This window comes from Homalodisca vitripennis, unplaced genomic scaffold (genome assembly GCF_021130785.1).
Source record: "Homalodisca vitripennis isolate AUS2020 unplaced genomic scaffold, UT_GWSS_2.1 ScUCBcl_9879;HRSCAF=18518, whole genome shotgun sequence".
NCBI classification, from domain to species: Eukaryota; Metazoa; Arthropoda; class Insecta; order Hemiptera; family Cicadellidae; genus Homalodisca; species Homalodisca vitripennis.
In genome coordinates this window covers 1-21,101 of record NW_025786015.1, presented here as the reverse complement: position 1 = coordinate 21,101, position 21,101 = coordinate 1, and the positions used below count along the sequence as shown (strand labels likewise).

Below are 21,101 nucleotides of genomic sequence, written 5' to 3'. Positions count from 1 at the left end.
AATACCTTTTTCAAGATAAAATATCTTGACTAGACGCCCTTATGTTCATAAAACCCAAAAAAATTACGAAGTTAGATTTATTGGAAAATGGATTTCTGACTTGTAGAGAACAATACCATAAGAATTGTATACAAAATTCTCCAGTCTTCGCCAATTACAAAACACGTTTTCAATACCACTCAAGGCTAGTGTTTAGTAAACACACGAATCTAAAAAAAATCTTCAGGTACGCTGTAAAACTTGCAAAATAGCAAAAATGCCCAAATTGTTTACTATCAGTAGATCAATGAAAACATATCCAATTAGAAGTAAATCAGTAGTAAATACAGATTGTAATTAATGAATTAATACTTAACAAAATTGTGTAATGAGTTATTATGTAACATTTGCAACGTACTTGTAGATTCGAACACAATTTACTTGAAATTGTGGAACTGGCACATTGATTAAAATTTTAAGTTAAAGTAACCTTTGGCGTTAACGAAAGATAAATTATATTTAGTTTTGTATTATATTATTTTTACTATTTAGGTAGTAACATTTTAATTCAAATATATGTTTTTTCCAATTAATCTACTTAAAATATTATGGACTTTTAGTACAAATGTATTTAAATTATCAATATGTAACATCACAATTAGTTACTAATTAAAACAATTTAATACCAATATGCTAATTTAATTCTTTCTCTGTTAATATATATAGTTAAAACTCTAAGATTTTATCTTGTTACATTTCCGTATATTTGTTTAATTACGGTTTCATTTTTATCTTGTTATTTCAAGTTTTTATTTCATTTTCGATAACAGCAAATGCCAAAATGTTCTAAAACTCTTCGCCAATTTTTTCATATGTTACTAATTTACAATAAAATAATATACGATTAGAATATTTACTACCAGTTTGACAATTTACCGTGTAATGCTAAAATTCTGTTTGTGACTATGAAAACTGGCCTGCTCAAGACAAATAATATAATTTATTGATATTACTTTTCCGAACAAAACAATTTCAATTTGTGAATTATGTTAAGATTTTCTCTTTATGGAATTTTGTTTGATTGACTCACTGAAAATTCTGTTTTGAATTACTAGCAAAAACGCATTTGGAATGTACATAGTCTACTTTTAAAAAGAAAATCTGTGAATTCCTCAAAAGAAATTCACACTCACACATTTATTTTAAAGGTTAATCAATGTTACTGTAATTTTTAATGGCTCTGTCCTCTGATAAAAATAATTTATTATGTTTTAAAACTATCCGCACGAGTAAAATGGGGATATCTGTCAATGTTTTTATATTACAATAATATATATCCTTTTTAATTTAAAAGTAATTTTAGAGGTACAGTACTTAACATGTATTATATTTTCGACCCCAAGTAACTGAAATATGCAACATTATTATTACTAATATAATATATTTAAGTTCATATCTTATGTTTTCTCCTAGCCAAATGTCAGCCTTCTAAAAACTAAAAATCAACTTGTGCCGTGATAAAAATAAATCCTTGTACGATTCAGCATAGTATATAGTATTAATGAATTCTAAATAGTAAGATCTAAGCCTGTAAGTACTGGAAAAGCAGTATAGCATTTTTATTATATTTCAATTTAAAAATAACAGCTGATATAGTCCAAAATAATAATAATGACATCATCGAAAATGTTCTAAATTTAGATGTCGAAGCATGCGCACTGTCTCACACGATCCATCCGCCATTCTCATTCATAGATCTAGACTCTGTTTTTTGTAAATGTAATTACTTTTGCTTTAGAATTGTATGTTTATTTTAAGTGTTCTAGTTCAATAGTTAAAATGGGAAAGCCAGTCATTTATTAGTGACACATTTAAAAGAGGTATGTTCATAGTAGTCAATTTAAAATCTGTTATTTCACAATATTTTGTAGGTTTCAACAGATCTCTTATACATTGAGATCCTTAACCCCATTTTTCTTTTTTTGTCTGCTGGAGGTCACCAGAGTTATACATGACACATTTCTCCAAAATGTCAGGTAACTTAAAGCACTGTGAAAAATGTATACCAATTTGTCACAGTATAATATTAGTAGGTTTGATTGTCAATATCTTAAACACAGAGCCCTCTGACATTGTTTGAAGCCCAAACATTTTTATTAAATTTGAAAGTGTTTAAATGTTAATATGCTTTCAAAGTATAATTAGGCTAATAATAAAAATGTAGTTTATAGTATAAAATTATCTGCCAGAGTATCCTGTCATTGAATTATATTATTGATGTGTAAATTAATTGGGTACTTACAATTAGGCCTAGTACATTTCATAAGTCTGTTTATAGCCTACTTTTGCAGTGTTTACTTCTTACTAGAGGAATCTGTATGAAATTTAAGTTTTTTTACTTATTAGTAAAGGATACAATTCTTTATTCCAACTAGGCCAATAGGAGTTGACAGCATTAAGAAAGTTAGGTATATAAACTAAACTAGGCTAGATCTACATTATTCAAATGTTATAGATTTATAAATTAATGTAAGGGTGAGGAAACATTTGAAATAAGGAAGTTATTGTGGTTGATGCTCATGTAGTGTGGTCAGCTTTCAGGTGAGTTGATAGCCTACTCTTTGTTTTGACTAGGCATTTCCATGAGAGGGCAGTGAAACAATTTGGATAATAAATATCTATATTATGTAACAATCAATTTTACTTATTGATACTTCAATTGTATTTACAGTAAATATTACGGCTGTAGTTTAATAAGCGGCTGCCACGTCAATCAAATAATGAAACATAGTTATTGATTATAAATATTTAAAAGCATTCAGTATCAATAAGGTTAACGACCAGAGTATCCAATCAAAATTTAAATGTTTTTAACGGATTTTGATAATCCTCCTGAACAAAAATATATATGGTTTTTTAGGGGGTGAAAATATCAAATAACTGTTTTTTAAACCTGGATCTGGCAGTTAAAATTCCTATAATGGCAGGCACTATTGTGTTAGTTGTGCACACCCTTATTCAAACCTATGTAGAATGTGTTTTATTGAAGTAAAGTACATACACTATTGTATATTTTACTATTCAGTACGAAATCAAGAACATTTAGTGTATATGTTTTTGGATTAAGTTTCAAAATTTTAATTTAGGTTTTAATGAAATTAGCCTATAGTTATTTACAATTAATTAATGCCAGCTCTTTTTGTTGTATTAAATAAATAATAATATTGTTCAAAATTAATTAAAACAAAGTAAACTCATTGGCAATGTGGTATTTGAGTAATGGATGCAAATAAAGTGGTGATGAACATGTGTTGTTTGTGTTACAAGTTGTGAAATACGTTTATCCTTCAAAACAGTTAAGAGACAGTGCTCGCCTACGCTGGTCCACCTGCACGCTCTCCTTGGCTTGTCCTTTTCTGTAGCGGGTACGGTGGTGGGAAAATACCGGGTAATGATTCACAGGGGAGCTAGGTCCTTGGATCTGCGATTATCTGTGGTTGCTGGCCTCTCTGGAGCAAATTCTTCAATCAGTTTTCATATCAAATTCCCTATTCAAATTCAATATTTATAATACCCATTTATATCTCGGTAGCATCAAAAATCTGTCAACTTGTGAAAATTATTTCTCTAAAAAAAGGAGTTGCTATGAAAGGGTCAGTAGTCCAGTAGTCTTTTTTTAACCTCTTTTTTAATCTCCCATGAGTAAAACAACAGCCCAAAATGTGTAGATTTCTGCTTCAGAGGCATTGACCCATTTAATAATATATTACTAATAATATAAGTTTATTTATTTTAGAATGTGGCCGAACATAGTTACGGATCTTACCTGTTGACAGTAATAGTTAGTTTCGTAAACAATGTGTCTCACAAGATGGTTATCAAAGAGGACCTTGAAATAGTCACTTTCAGTGGATTTATTAATAAACTCCAGATTTTCAAGATTTATACTTGATTTTCTGTTGTAAAATACAAATGTTTTATTTGGAAAATTTCTTTCTGCTTTCCGTTCAAATAAATTTTGAGGTCCATACAATAAATTACTTACATGAGGCTCAGTTGGCGTAACATTTGCAGGAGGATGAAGCTGAAGACGCCTACGCTAGTCTGTAGTTAGAGGAAGAGCAAATATATGAGATAAAACAATGTTAGGCCTAGGAACAATAGTAGAAGGGGTCACAATGATAAGCTCATTAGGGTTTGAACAAGAAGGGCTAGGTTCTGGTAAGGTTTAATCGGTAGTTGGAATAGAAATTTAGGGCTCAGTTATGGGAGATGTATTTAGAGATGGGCTAGGCCTAACGGGAATGAGTTCTGTGTATTGTATTGTGTTGTGTCTGAGTTCTTGACGTGATAGTCCCATTCGTTATCTATCAAGCTATTTTCATCACTGTCGAAATCACTTTTCTTGTTCATAAATATCTCAGCCAAAAATTCGTCTGAAAGTCTTTCTCATGCTATTTTACAAACTCAATAACAACGCAAACACTTGCACTAACTACTGTCATGCATTATACACAATCAGTAATTATGCAAATATACACTCATATTTACTCACGGTAAACACAACAAAACGTTTACAAACATTCAGGTCAACTGGTAACGTAAAAGTGAGGTTACAACAAATATCCAGAATTGTACACAAACAGAAATAGAATCAGCTGATACTTTGAACTGCTGATTGAATATGGCAGTAAATTGGGTCTAAAAAGAAATAAACAAAATAGTAAATAAGTTGTTTTCGGTGGTTTGTGGTACTGCTGAAGTCATATACTGGTAGACAACATGGTCTGCTTCCAGGGTGCGCAAAAGGCCCTTGAGGCTTTAAGATATAGCAATAGGCCGCTCCATCGAAGAAGAAGAACTGCGATCCAGTGAACGATATAAACTACTAGAGTGTTTCTTATCTATTCCGCTAGATCGCATACGTATTCAGGCAAGAGGTTATTCATCACAAAACATTATTGTGAAAACTGTTTAGTGTCATAGCGCTTCCCTCACAGCTATCGGGATTACTGCGGGTGGCACATAGTGCGCTCCCGAATTCGTTTCAAGATCACTAGTCACATGGTTATATGAAGTTGTTAAGTTTTATTGTTCTTCATTGTTACTCTAACTAAAGATCCTATGTATGGTGTAAAAACATTGTTTTGCACTTTATCTTGCACTTCTCAGCACCTTCTTCATGGTCATAGGTATCTCGATTTCAATTCATGTGGTAGGTTGTTAAGCATCTTTACTTGTGCGTATAATGGTTTTCTTTCAAACATGGCTGTTCTTTGGACTGGCAGTATACAGTTCGTGCTTAACACATTGTGTGCTGAAACCATACCGATACATTGCGGTACATTGCACCGCACGCAATGTGTTAATTGATGTGTTTATGTATATTACTTTGATTTGAAGGATCTTTAGTCACTCTGAATAGGACAATTTACAGGATTAAGATGGAAGGAACTGTCAGTATGCCTGATTTTTTTTTCATACATCCATGCGGCTGTGTCTTGGCCTAAACCTGCCATAATTCTGTTAGTCTTTTTATGCATTCTAACAACATGACACAGGCTGCCTTCTGAGAAACCACTCTAGGCAGAATCATCACAGCAAATGTGACTCACAAACCATGTGTATGTTGAGTTGCATTGGGGGCATTAGTGAAATTCTTCTCATTTAAGGCATACATAACTTTTATGTCCTTCTTTTTAATATCCATTCAAGGTCTCCTTTTTTTTTCATATTTCTGTTATTAATTTTCCTCTCTTGTTTAAGGTAACCCTGTAAATTTGCAGACTTAGACTTTTCTCTGTATTTATTAATTCTTTCCATTGAAAGACTGGGTATTTCCAATCACATCTCACTGATCTGAAACAAATTATATACTTATTCAATTTGTAAAATTATATTATATATACTGTAATTGAGAACTCTTAACTTACTAAACAAAGTTCTTTGTTAAAATTCGGATTTGAAGTTTTAACAAGTAATAATATGGTAAGCTTAACCGATTCAATATTTAAATCTCTAATCAATTTTAATGCAGAATGAGTACATTTCTCAAAATAAAATAAAAAGGCAAGTGTAAGTTAAGCTTAAATTGTGTGTATTTCAAATTAATTATGTTAGGCAAATTAGTAATTAAGCATGTAAAGTGTAGTTCTGAAAAACCTCCCCTTCTCAAATACAAAAGAGGAAATGTATTGGAGCTTGTAAGAAAAACTGGTTAATACAAAAGTGACTGAGAAAATTGTGTGTATAGCCTACTTAAATCTTTCACCAATGAATAATGAATCCAAAAGATTCCAGAAAACAAAAATAAAATAACTTAATGATGTAAATTAACCTCAGATAATAAATAGTTGTGATTGGAATAAGCAAAAATATAAGCAGTTTCCTTCCAATTTGTGAACAACTTAGCTACTGAAAAAAATATCCTATTCTTTTTTCCCCACAAAAATTGTTTCTTATTTCTAATTTACGACCAACTTTCAATTTCATGGGAGGAATAAGTTTAAAGTTTTCTGCTTTTATAGCATAAAGTTAGTTTAAAGCGTTTCCATTATAATTGAAACTATTACTTAAAACCAACTTCTTTATCAACAAGACGATTTTATTTGCATTATTTTGTATTTGACCCACAGTTTACATACAGGACAAAATTAAAAAATATAACAATTTTTTAAGCTTTCTAAACATTTAAACTCCATATGTCTTTAAATATGTGTTCTTTAGATTTAGTTTACAAACCATTTCCTTTTAAATTTTTGTTTGAATCTAAAGATGAAACCATGTTTTCTGTTACATGTGGGACAAAAAATCAACCAAACGTATTTTATGCTTTATATAACTTGCAACTTACCTTATAAGAACATTTTATCTCAAGATTAGTGGCCAAGAAGATAAAGGATAGGAAGATAAAAAACATTAAAGCATTCCTGGAAACTTTTAAAGCACAAAATGTATTGTTAAATTATACATTGTTATTCAAAAAGTGGAAAAGACTGTTTAAATAACCCAAGTTTTCAGAATAATTCCCGCTCATTAAATAAAAAATACTATGAAGTTATAATTTATAATTACATAGAATATTATAAAACAGAAAAATTTATCCTAGTGATATATTTATTGAGTTTAATTTTTAAGATTCTTGTCCCTATTTTGGTGAAATAGTCTTTACATTAAAAAGAAAAATTACAAATCACAGTTTCATTTTTTGAAATATAATTAAACATAGAAGACACCACTGAATGTTTACAAGAACATGAATTGGTAGCTAAATCAGCAAAAAATTAAGCGTGCAACAACCAATATTAAAACAAACTAAAAATTAAACCAATAAGGTAAAGAGTATGGTGTTTTACTGTTATAAAGGTGTTGATAAACATGAAGTTAAAATCAAAAGTAGGTAAAAGATGACAGAATGTAAATACTACAAGTTAGCTAATTGAAGTTATATTGTTGTGTTAAGGTGTTCATTAATAAAAACATATAGTCAATAATTATTTAATATTTTAACACACAAATATCCTTTTATCCTATCCATGTCATGTCAACTACTAGGTTTTAATTCTTGTTTTTAATACAAATTTGTAAAATAGAATGTGAAGCACATTGTCCCTATCAAAACAACTTTACAATACTTCTAGTGTATTTTTAAGAAAAGAGTCAACAGATTTAAGATAAGTCTAATTTTAAGACAAGAGAATTACTGTAAGTTATAATTTATAGAACATTTTAGTAAAGTTTTAAGTTTAGTTTTTCTAGTATGCAAATTATAGTAATTCTCTGCAATAACTGTACAGTTATTGATATATATATATATGCAAGTATTATATATATGATATATATATATGCAAGTGAGAGATCCGGGTTCGACTCCCGGCGGAGCAAGTACTTTTTGCGATTCAATGTTTATTGAAATTAAATAAGGCTATTGCCATTTATAAAGTTTAACGTAAATAAAAGTCATTTGACAGTTATTTGGTCTTCAGATCATATGTTAGTTTGCTTATTTAAACGCATATGTGACAGATACAGCCAAATACAAAATAATTGAATCGGAAAAAGTAAGCGCTCTGTGGTGTAATGGTAGCACATTCACCCGGCAAGTGAGAGATCCGGGTTCGACTCCCGGCGGAGCAAGTACTTTTTGCGATTCAATGTTTATTGAAATTAAATAAGGCTATTGCCATTTATAAAGTTTAACGTAAATAAAAGTCATTTGACAGTTATTTGGTCTTCAGATCATATGTTAGTTTGCTTATTTAAACGCATATGTGACAGATACGGCCAAATACAAAATAATTGAATCGGAAAAAGTAAGCGCTCTGTGGTGTAATGGTAGCACATTCACCCGGCAAGTGAGAGATCCGGGTTCGAATATATATAAACTTCATATAAAATATATATAAAAATATATATCAACTTCAATTTTTTTTACTGTTGAAACATATTAATGTTAAGGCTTTTATAACATCAAGAGACAATTACAGGTGTTGTAAAGATAAAATACACTAAAAATAATAATTCAACAATATTGAAAGAAGTTGCATAGTAATCCTCTTGTCTGTATCTACTATTAAGTTAAGAATAAAGTTAAATTTAATCTTTACAAGGGTTTGTAATAATCTGAGATTGAATTTAGGTACTATCTCGAAGGATATTTTAATTAATTAGAAAATTACCCAAATTAGTTCCATCCGCCACACGTTCAAAAAGTGCTGTAGGTAATGTATATTTAAAGCAATAAAAAAGAGTAAACTAAATAAGTTTAGTCTTGGTGAAAAAACTGAAGAAGATTTTAATGCATGGTAATTTACATCTCCACACATCCTGTGCATCGCAATGGATAATACAATGAGAAAATTCAAGTATGTTACTTATCTGATTACAATCCTCTAATTTATTATACATTTTTAATATGGATATCATGAAGATCTTTAGAAACTGGTTATGACTTTTATTTAAATCTAGTGGTTGTCAATTTCCTGCTTGGTGTGTACATCTTGCATCTGTTTAAGTTGAAGTATTTTAATGCAATTGCGTACATGTAATTTGTCGAGTCCTATCATTGTTTCTTCAGTGTGTTTGCCAATCTCACTTACTCCGCACTCTTTCAGTACCTGCAGTCTGGAGACAATGGTATCATTGTCAGTGACTACTGCATTCCATACACTCATTTGTAAACATTTCTGTTTCCATAAAATTAAGTTTTAGCTGTTCGTGTTCACACAACATTATTGAATGATTCATTGGCTTTTACGTTCTGGCATGCTAACACTTGATAACAAGTCTCTATTGGATAAATCTTTGTAGATTGGTTTTATAGCTTCCACGATTGGCTTTGGTGTTGGCTTATGTCTGTACTGGCCTTCAGTTCCATTGTTCTTTGCCTTTTAATATGTACACCATACTAAGTGTATGAAAGGATAGTCAGCAAAGTCACAAATACTTCAAAACACGTCACTGTAAAATATTTAAAATATATTTTTAGTGCTTATACGCACATTCATTATGTGTTAAATTGTTTACAAGAAACTAACCTGTTCAAATAAAACAAATTTTTAATTCATTTTTTTTTAGTCTCCCCTTAAGACAAGCTCTGATAACTTGTGGTAATTAATGCTTGTTTAAATTGTTGAACAATAAACTAAGCAAAGTAAAATTCAGCCCAGTCTTAAAAAATTACAGTTAGGGCCTGTCTGTAAAAGTAAAACATGATATAAAAGTAGCTTGTATTTACAATAACAGCCAGTGATCCCCTTTAATTTGATATGTTATTATTTAAATGCTGAAATACATTGGCTGACAATCCACAGATATTGTCCAGGCAAGATTTTGAAGATCAAACCTAATTAACGAAGTGGTTAATATAAACTGTTAACACCTTGAACTGTAAGAGAGTATAATTGTAAAAACTTTTTAGGTTAAATTGATGTTGTGACTGTTCTAAAAAAATACAAATAAAGAGATTATTCTGTTTTCTGTCATGTACAGGATGGATATTTGGGAGGTTTATAATATTGTATATTACAGCTATCAATGAATTATTATGGGGACTATACTTAAAAATTGCACAACAGTTTTATATTGGTTTATGTGATTGTTAATCCTCCCAAGTGGCAAGATCGGATGTTACTGACTTGCCATCACTTTACTTGTATATGCAATTTAACATATTAAAACTAAGTAAAAACCTTGAAATATGCATGCCGATATGTTGGGTATCATCTAAACTAAATTATTTATTCTGTGTAAATTTAAAAATGTGCTAAATATAAAAAGTATTGTTCAATTTAATACATATAAGAAATAAATACACATTTTCCAATATTAATTTTACAATTAATTAATATTGGAAAATGTGTAAATTCATTTACTAGTGATATTAAATTACATTTTTTCCAATGCTTCAAGATTCTTCAGTAATGTTTAATGTTTTGTGAGATGCTGCAATCATGGCAGCCATTATGTAACTTGATAGTTGTTGAACTAGTTTTTTAGAAAGTATTGTTCATAAGCGGGTTTGGTTGGTACTGTTGGAAAGAGTATCTAAAAGCTATCCTAATCTGTCCATTATAAGAATCAAGCATACAAATATTTTATAGATTAATATGTTTTTAAAAACGAATTTCAGTACTGTAACATTTTCATTTTATAGAAGTCAAATACTGTATTACCTACATAAAACAGATGTTTTGATATTTATATAAAATAGTAATAGAAGAACTATAGTTTACGGCAATCTGGATTAGGTTTCAAGAACTATAACCCACTGATTTTTAAAATTCCGATTCTTTCTGACTGCTGTTTATTTTATTCCATTCTACCCCGGCAGTTTAGAGTACGTGCGATCGTTGTTTTGTAATCGTGTTGGTGTTGTGATGATAATATTTAGATTGTGTTGTTTTTATTGTAAAAGGCTTTTAATGAGAGTTGAGATAAGTGAAATATCTAACAACTATTAGTATAATAATTCAGTGTAATAATTTGTAAAAGTTATGTAATAAGTAAATGAAAAGTTTTTAAATGTTAGGACTTTTTTCGTGTCATCAAATTGTGTTTTTATTGATTTAATTTCTTTATTAATTAATTTAAAATTGTTATAGTGCATTCAAAATTTACTCTGTAAACTCTTTGCTATGTTCTTTTCTTATTTTTTCACTTATTTGGTAAAAAATATATTACAATATGTAAAACATAACATATGTAACAATATGTAAATAAGGTTTTTGTCCGTTTGGTACAAAACTTTCAAGAATACAGGGTGTTCAGGCCACTCTGCCACAATCTCTTGTGGTTGAACCGTTTTACAAATAGAGATGCAGTAAACTGAAACACTAATAAATCTGATACAGCGAAATAATTTTTGTTACGTTTAAAATAAAGGTGTGTCAGAAAATGAGGGTCACAAACTAATTCGTATCTCAAAAATTTCAAAATAGCAAGATAGGTCATATGCTACACCATTTTAAAGGTCTTTGAATTCTGAGCAATTTGGTATAAATATTTTGAAAATATCTTAGGTCTTGTCCAAATGGCAGAGTTCTTAGAAATTGTTGAGTTTTTTTCTGTGGTACTTTTATATTTAAAATTTGCGAGTGGCAATTTTTTATGTTTGAAAAAGCACACAAGATAAGCTTTTGAACAATATGTTGTCTGAATAATTTTGCTAGTTTTTACTTTTGAAAGGTTAATTTTGATTTTGGTACAGGTAAGAGTAAACTTTTGATTATTCATGACAATGAGGTATCTCTGCAACGATTAACCTGAATCTCTAAATTATTAAAATATGACTTATTATTAAATGGCTTGATGTGATTTGGCTTGACTGGACAATGTGGTTTTTAAACTGTTGCATTATTATGATGATTAGGTTGTTCTCCAAGCCATGTAGACATTATAATTTTGTCCTTTGTTTTAGATGTCATATTGCATTGGCTCCTTGCAATTTCGTAGTTTTCCACAATTACCTGTAGCTAGTTAGTTAATCATGTTATTAATAAATTTTTGTAGTTTTCCTTTAAAATGTAAACATTAAAACTTAATGTTAAATCAGGTTATGTGTTTACGAATGTTAATATAACTCTTTGGAAATATTATTATGTTAACATTGTTCTCTGTTTAATTTTGTTTTTCATCTAAAACTAACACTGTAGATTCCAGCTCTTGATTTTCATGTATATATAACTATAATGATAGTAGCAAATGTCTTAACTTGTTTATTTAAATTTTTATACTGTATTTCTTGTACATGGCTTGAATACTAATAACTATAATTTAGGGTTAATAGAGAAGATACTCTAATCAATTTACTTTATTTCAGATTGCCAGACAGAGAAGAAAAAATGTTATCTCGAAAAAAAGTAAATGAAACATCTAAAAAATAATGGGAGCGTTCTTGGACAAGCCGAAAACAGACAAGCACAATGAGCACGGTTGTGGGAATGGGCTACGCTACGGTGTGGCCAGCATGCAAGGGTGGCGGGTGGAGATGGAGGATGCTCACTGCGCTATCACAGGGCTGAGCCAAGACCTACAGGACTGGTCATTCTTCGCCGTGTTCGACGGGCATGCGGGTGCCCGCGTGTCAGCCCATTGCGCGGAGCATCTTCTGGAGTGTATCATGGGGACAGAGGAGTTCCGCCAGTCGGACGTCATTAAAGGTATCCGCTCGGGATTTCTGAGCCTGGACGACCCGGATGAGGGAGTTGCCGGAGTTGGCGAGTGGAGAGGACAAGTCGGGGTCGACAGCCGTGTGTGCGCTCATCTCGCCACGGCAGGTGTTCGTCGCCAATTGCGGCGACTCGCGAGCAGTGTTATGCCGCAGTGGTCGGCCTGCCTTCAGCACCCGAGACCACAAGCCGATCCTGCCGAGTGAGAAGGAGCGCATACAACGCGCTGGTGGCACAGTAATGATACAGCGGGTGTGAACGGCTCACTGGCAGTGTCACGGGCACTGGGAGATTATGAGTACAAGAATGTTGAAGGCCGCGGACCCTGCGAGCAGCTAGTTTCACCCGAGCCCGAGGTTTTCGTCAAGGATAGGGATGAAGAAAATGATGAATTCCTTGTCTTGGCTTGCGACGGAGTCTGGGATGTAATGACCAACGAGGATCTTTGCGATTTCGTCCGATCAAGACTCGCAATCACTGATGATCTCGAAGCAATTACAAATCAAGTCATTGATACATGCCTCTTTAAGGTAAGAAATCAGAAACTCTTTATTACAATATCTTTGAGAAATGTATAGTGTCAATTTACAATAATTTCATGTTTGTAATATTTACAATAATAATGTATGCACACGAGTACATATAGTTTATAAAGTTAAAATGCAAGGTTTCTTTTTTTTACATCTTCCCAGTGCAAGTATTCTTCCATTGTGTAGAAGGATCTTGAAGTCAGCCATTCAGTCAGCGATTTCTTTAGTTTCTTCCTGTGAGAATCTTCATTTCTGCCGGTAGTAGGTTAAACAGCTTCTGGCCTGCATATGACGGTTTCTTTTGGTACAGTGTGAGATGGTGTGCCGGTAGATGGTAGTCTGGTGCTGTAGTTGTGGAGGTCGGCTGCTCGAGGTAAGTTTTTTCCCATCAACATGTAATATAACTTCCTGGATATAGAGGGATATCACAGTCATAATTCTAAGGTCTGTTAAAGATCCTTTGCAGGTGTCTCTTGGTCCCAGGCAATTTAGGATCTTCATCGCTTGCAGAATTCTTTGTAGGTTCCCGTGAGATGTTCCTCCCCAGATAGCTATGCCATATCGTCGTGTGTGTGTGTTTCAAATCAACAAAGTATGTTTATTTTGATTTTGCAGTATTGCTGGTGGCTTTTATTCATAGATGTAAAGGCTTTTTACATGTAATGTATTCATTTAGGAACATACTCTTCTTTCTCTATCATAGTTTATTTTTATTTCACATGTAGAGTCAATGTTGGTGTTATATTTTGAGGATTTTATAGTCTGCAAACCACTCAATTTTAATGAGCAAAACTGGTGCATAAGACCTATTTTACAAATTATAAGGAGAGAATCCTCTAGGTAATTGTCTACAGTGTTTAGAATTATGATGTTGCCTGTTTTGGTGGGCTATGAGTTGTCTGCATTCATTAGACAAATCACTATTGTAATCCACATGACAATAGACCGATGATATTTAAGGCGGTGTTGCCATATCGCTGCTGACCGCCAGCTGTTCCAGCTATGATTGCTATGGTCACATGTTGACCGCTTCATTTACATGTTGTCTGCAAAACAAAGGGGTGAAATAAAATGTTTGTTTATTTGTTTACGGTAATAGTTGATGATATTTGTTTATTGCAACTTACTTCAACACGGGATAAGTAATTTTCCGTAAATTTTGAATTGGCAGCTGTATTGGTGAGGGAAGTAGCGAGGGAATTAAGACTCACCAACCATCATCGGACTATTTTCCTGGGCTGCTGTATTATATTTTACTGTTAATATCACCACCAGACAGAGTAATCTACAGTGTACTTAATTACTACCTCAAATTATACATGAGCCATTATGTTTTTAACAAATTTCCAGGCACCAAATCAAGGAGAAAATTAGTTGTTTTATGTTTAAAAAGAAATGTTATTGTTAAATTTGATATAAAATTATAGCTGAATTAGTTTTAACTCTGTCATTTTATTCTGCCTACTTATAGTATTGGGCTGATCTGTAAATAAAAAGATATCTTCGCTTGTGTCTCAAAGAACAGATAAAATTATTGATCATCATCAAATAAGCTCTCAATGTTTTAGGTCAGGTATTGTTTGTTCACCGACCACAGTTTGGCTTTGTTTTAGAAGTATATATCTGATATCATTACTCGTGTAATATCTAAAGTGACACTACAGTAAAATGAAATCTCAATAATAATTTCTCAATAGCTCACTCAAGACTAATCTTGTTACATATATTGTGTAATTATATAATAGTTTAGAGTTAATACATTTAAGGACTGAGGTTCTAATTCCCTCTCTAAAAATTAACTTACTTTACAATTGTTATTGTTAAATAGAGGGTAGAGAAATTGGTAAATTTATTAAATTCATAAAGGGTAGAGAAAATTTAAATAGCTATTGTTAAATGTTCAGAAAAAAACGAATGTGACTTTTAGTGATCTGCATGGTGTACAAACATTGAAATGTTAAAACAAGATGATTAGTCTTGTTGTAAGGAGAACATTTCTGAGTCTTTCAATAGAAAGGTTCTCATCAGTTATATTTTTTATCCTTCTTTTAAACTGAAATTCCATATGCTCTTGAACAGCCAATCTTGGGGGTTCTACTTAGTGTATTGTTTTAAAATAATTTTTAATTAACTTATATCAAATATAAAGTTTATGGCTTTTATTATTTTACAACATATTGGGATTCAAGATGTGCAATTTATTTATGTGAGGTTAGCCTTTGACATGTCACTTAAATGACAAGCTGCTTGAGATAAGTATAACTTCTAAATACAGAGTGACTTTATATAACTGATAAGTTGTCAGTTCGGTCTTATGAATTGTTAAGTCATGTACTATATCTTAACTCATGTACTATTTCAAAATAATTTGGATCTGAATGAAAAATATCAGAAATGTCTGGTGCAGCTGCAATTTAAAACAGTAAGTTGGTTTTTATTTTTATTTTTTTTTAACTGAGTAAAATCTAAAAAAAAGGATCAATGCAGTTTCCTCTATTTCAATTTGAAATTAGAAATTAAAATTAGATTAGAAGATGGAATTCCACACCATTTACAAAACAATTTAATCCTAATCCTAATACAGACTACTCGTTTTAATAATAACTAATAAAATAATAACCCTTATAGGATATTAGGGAAGTCTCCGTTTGTTTTCAACACTTCCTTACAAATTTTATTTCTACAGGCAAGCTTCCACGAGTATGCCCAAGCGTGCTTGTAATGTATATATAATGTATATGTGGCCTTACATTATAGCACACTTGTTGGCTGCTGTTCTTGCTTGTACTTAATACAAATTGTACAAAAATATTAAATTTTATGTTGGAAGAACATGTCGATATTCTCTATGAATGTGTAAGTGAAGACACTAGGTCGAGCAAGATTTACATTGGGTGGTCTCAAGATAGAGATAGAGATAGAGATAGAGACCCTGGGATACCCCTAAACTAATTGTTTAATATTTCTGAGAAGAAATCCTGTTCTCGAGTCACATTTATGCATCTGTGGGATGAATCTCTAAGCTTCTCAGCTTCCAACGTGTCTGACATCATCCTAAAATATTTATCATCCTACATCATCCTAATATATTATTTGGATAAAAACTAAAATATTTCTTTCATTACAGTTTAATTTATTTTCTGTTTTTTTTTTTTTTAGAATATAAAATAATGAACAAAATACTCTTATTGTTTAACTAAAACCATGATTTAAATATTTAATTCTTTTATAATAATGTCAATTTAGTATTTTTATATACTAGTACATTTGAGTATAATATGTAATTTAGTTTAGTTGCCTATATGGATCATTCTTTACATACAATCAACTTAAGTATGATAATAGTATATAAATTATTAAGAGATGTAATAATAAAAACTTATATAACAACAAGAAAACAAATAACTAACTCAAGCAGCAAAATATATGTGTGTACATGCATATGCATATGTACCTCATTACATTTTTTAGTCAGTAATCTACCAATTCTTTAAAACAATTTTTTTTTCTCTACCCCTAGAAAAGTTGTAAGGCTTTTAGGGTCTTTGATGCTTTGACAATTTTGGAGGAATTAAATTAAAATTTAAACTTGTAAAACATACGAACCATGAATGTTTCCATGTTGAGCATCTTGTTTTCACTTAATGTCTAAAGAAATAACTGTGGAAAAGGGAAAATGAATTGCATCAATTTCAACGAGGTGCTCTAACAAAAATTTTGGAGCAGTGCCTATTATAGCTTACTGACCTCTTTTCCATTATTGTGAACCTGTTCTAATAACTGGGACTTTTCTGAGCTGTGAGGCAAATTAGATGTAATGACATTCTCCTCTTCATTAAGACAATTTTGTGTAAATATTTTGTTTGTTCACTATAGTGAACCTTAATTTCGTCAATGTTATAGGGAAGCAGAGACAACATGAGTATTGTGCTAGTCACCTTCCCTGCAGCTCCCTTGCCTTCTGCGGAGGCCATCCAACGCGAGAATGAACTTGAAGCCACAATAGAGAGGAGGATAACTGGTACGTATTTCATTATACTCCAGAGAATGAACCATTTCAGACTTCAAGTCTAAAATCATTGAGCTCATAGTTTACAGCTCTGATAGTTATTCAAATAAGTATAGTAAAAAAAACGAAAACCTGGTAGTTATCCATTAAAAAACTTAAGTCACCGATTCAAAGAAATAAACAGAGCTTTTAAGTAAATCTTTCAAGTGAATAAGAAACCTTTACAAAATGGAAAAGTACAGAAAGAGGCTGTTTAATACTCCTGACTTTCAAGCAGTACAGTTGCTTTGATTCCTGATGGTATGTTGAATAAAGTCTGCTATTAAAGGGTTTGATAGTCAACGTATTGTCATCATTCTCTTGTAGTGCATGATGTCAGTTGCTAACACTTGGACTTGTTTGTGTGTAACATATTTAACCCTTCCCACGCGGAATTTATCTTTCAATTTTGACTCATAACGCGTAATTAACTTTAAAATTATTTTTTACATTTTACCAACTCTAATTTTATTTTTAGTTAGTGGTGGCTATTAGGAATAAAGAATAATACAGTATCACAAAATAATCAGACCCCTATATTTTTTTTAACAAATTTTACAAAAAAAAATCGTCAGGATTTTCCATTGCATAGAACCGTATAGGCCAATAACGACACAACAAATAAATTAATAACAAAATAAAAAGATAATATAATGCTAAATACAACAGGAACACGAACAGTAAATAAGGAAATATGGCAAAACAGCGCGTTAAACACTAAAATATGCCGTGCCGGGATATATCCGTTTACCGCGTAATGGTTCGCTGCACACAGGCTAAATCACGCCACGAGAGACAAAGCCACGCCCTCCCACCACTGCGACGCGCCAATGAGGTTCAAAACTGTAATATCTGCTTTTCGGAACAAGTATTTCAACACTCCTTTGAACTCTAGCGGATTCCACGGCAACTAAAATTTATTAAAATAACCACAAAATATACTTTTGAAGGATATATCCGATCCGTTTACCGCGTTTCACTCAAAATTAGGCGTAACGGATAGATCCGTTTGCCGCCTGGGAAGGGTTAAGATATTAAATCTGTTTTGTTAAAGGACTAGCAAGAGTATAAATGCAGAGACATGAATATGCCTTTGACCCTCAAAGTTCTGACTATAATCACTTGTAGTTATATACATTTTTCAGGAAGCAAAAAATGTTAAAGTAAATAATAAGTACATAAAAATTACTACTTGTAACATACTATACATATTTTTTCAGTAAAAGCTACAGAATAAGAAAACAATAATCACACTTACTTACCTTTAATGTTGAAGTTTTAAACTTTTTGAAGTGAAAACTTCTTTAGGCGCGTTGAGCGTTTTGGTAGAGGGTAAAATCCTCGGTTCGCGTCACCGACATGCTAATGATACTAACCTGCATGAAAAAGTCAGTCTCGCTGTGTTTTTTAACCGTAGACTTGGCCGCGGACTACTAACCTGCATGAAAAAGTCAGTCTCGCTGTGTTAAAACTGTCCCGGCGGAGTATGAAAACAGACTGCGAAAATCAGTGACCTTTATGGCTTCCTGTCGCGATTTAAAAGTGAAGCCAATGTCGTACAATTCTGTAAGATGCGTCAAATTAAAGCTCTTAATATTGGCAATCTATTGGTTACATTTTTAAAATATTAAAAAAAATTCGAAATAATTTTGAATATTGTTTACATTTTACATAGCGTTTACAATGACAAGAAAAAAGTAGTAAGCGAGGATTTTTTTTATTTTTTGGTCAGACAAAAAATTTGTCAGCGAGGAAGTTGTGTGAAAATAGATGAATATTTTTTTTGTAATTTATCATTTTTTTTATTGGAAGTTTAGTTTAGCCTGTAGTAGCGTATGAAGTGATGAGTGAACGTTTCTGCCGGAACTGTAGTTGGCGCATTGGCTCACTGATACCGCTATTAACTCAATAAATTAGTTTATTGTGCAATAAAAATACCTTTACGAAAGAACCAAGTTAATTTAACTAATTTATTTATTAGTTTTAAAAAATATTGTGGGTTTAATTGTTATTGCAATGTATATACTTTATCCGTAAGTAAAGTTAAATTGACCACGTGGGAAGTTCAAAAGTGAGTATGAAACATATTAATATTTTATATACAGATAAATGAATAATGAAAACAACGAATATATTTTTAAAACATGTTTAATATTTGTACGGAATATTTGTGTATTTAAAAATTTAGCATTATTCATTTTAATTATGTTTTTAATATTTAACCTATTTCATCATGAAATGAGTATTATTACGGTATAAGATTTATCTTACTAGTGTGGTAAAATAGATTTCTAGTTATTTGATAATATTTTTTTCGTGGATTTTAAAATTGGAAAATTAAAAACGCGTCACATTTACAATTACAGATGTACTGCTACTATAACGTATTGTTAATTACTCTCAACTTAATAGTTCCGTTTTCACTTCTATCGGCAGTCCCACGACTGCTACTGTTTTTTTTTAGTTTTCTTATATTTAGCACAGCACTTTACTAAACACACTCAAATGACAATCCAAAATATTCAAAATAAAGACAAATTTATTACTAATTTGATATATATATATATTTTTTTTATATACACAACTTGCGCCATGTATTTTTAAGAAATAAACATAGAAACAAAACATGTGTTGTGTTTACTTGCCGGAAAGCTCTCAAAATCTGGCAAGGTCAAACAATTACTTATAACAGAAGACAGCATGTGGATAATTTGATAGTGTTGTTTTTTTCTAGTTATTAATATTGTAAAATACATTGAGAAAATATATCATGAATTATCGATGTTATATCCTAAACAGCGATCTAACCTCGTGTAAGCGCGATGTTAGCACTATTCAGCGACTTGCTGATATTGAGTAACACAGTGTGTCAGCACTTTTAGGTGTTAAAAAATGGAAAGTAAAAAAATCCAAACAAAAGAAAACCCTTTCACACAAAATATGTTATTGTAAAATTATTGGTTCATTTGAAGCTTAGATTTATATTGTTCATCCCTTGCTTTTATCCAAAATGAAATTAAGTTAGAGGTTTTAAATTCAGATTTCAGTCTAGAATCACTAGTAAAGTTTATTCTTTTTTACAAGGTGTCTTTAAGGATTGTTTCTGTGTTTGCATCAGTTGTCTTTGTTGCTAAGTTGTCTTTTTGTGTGCAGAACATCATGACCGCAAGTGAAACTGATTGATAAGTCATCTCCCTTTTTCTGTCCTTTTTTCTTAACACTGAATCTGGTAAAAAAATACGTCACATGTCAGACTCGACGAGCTCCTTAGTCCAAATATAATTAAGCTCTATAACATGTTAAACCAGTATTCCCCAAAAGGATTTTTGTGTGATTATTTAATTTTACTTGTGATTTCATTTTTTCCACCCAGAATATGTTTTAAAAGGCACTCATCCAGTGTCGTACCAGTGGATCACGATCCATTGTTTGGAAAACCACTGTTCCTAAAATATTTTTTTAGCCTTTTGCGCTCTTTTCTTGAAAGGCGAGCAGCACTGGCCACACCAAGATTGCAGACAGCTCGCGTTAGTTTTGCCGTAGTTTATCCTTGCAACTCAGATGGCTGCGCTACTTTCGTTGACAGCTCAGCGGCCATATTTGTTGTTTGCCTCTCCAGATTGGAATTATTTTTCAATATCCTCTGCGTTATTTGCATATTAATTTAAAATGTTTAAAAAAGAAATAAAAAACTAATTTAAAATTGTTTTTTTAATGAATTTTTCTAATACAAAGGTAACATACATTTGGGAAATTTAACTGTTATATGTATATTGTTACAAAGATATGTAAATAAAATATTATTATAAAGTCGGCAATAGACATTTTACAGTTATGTTATACTCAGACATGAACTATTTCACATTTTTCTCAGTC

At 31.4% G+C, this 21,101-nt stretch overlaps 1 protein-coding gene across 1 annotated transcript; it reads left to right on the top strand.

Moving 5' to 3' along the window:
* Positions 1-1,721: 1,721 nt before the first annotated feature.
* Positions 1,722-17,266, top strand: LOC124374749 (protein phosphatase 1B-like). The gene is given in 5 exon segments (XM_046832908.1): positions 1,722-1,859; positions 12,299-12,673; positions 12,675-12,899; positions 12,902-13,177; positions 17,081-17,266. Coding segments are annotated over 4 exon segments (984 nt in total). The 5' UTR covers positions 1,722-1,859; positions 12,299-12,361; the 3' UTR covers positions 17,252-17,266.
* The last annotated feature ends 3,835 nt before the right edge of the window (positions 17,267-21,101 follow it).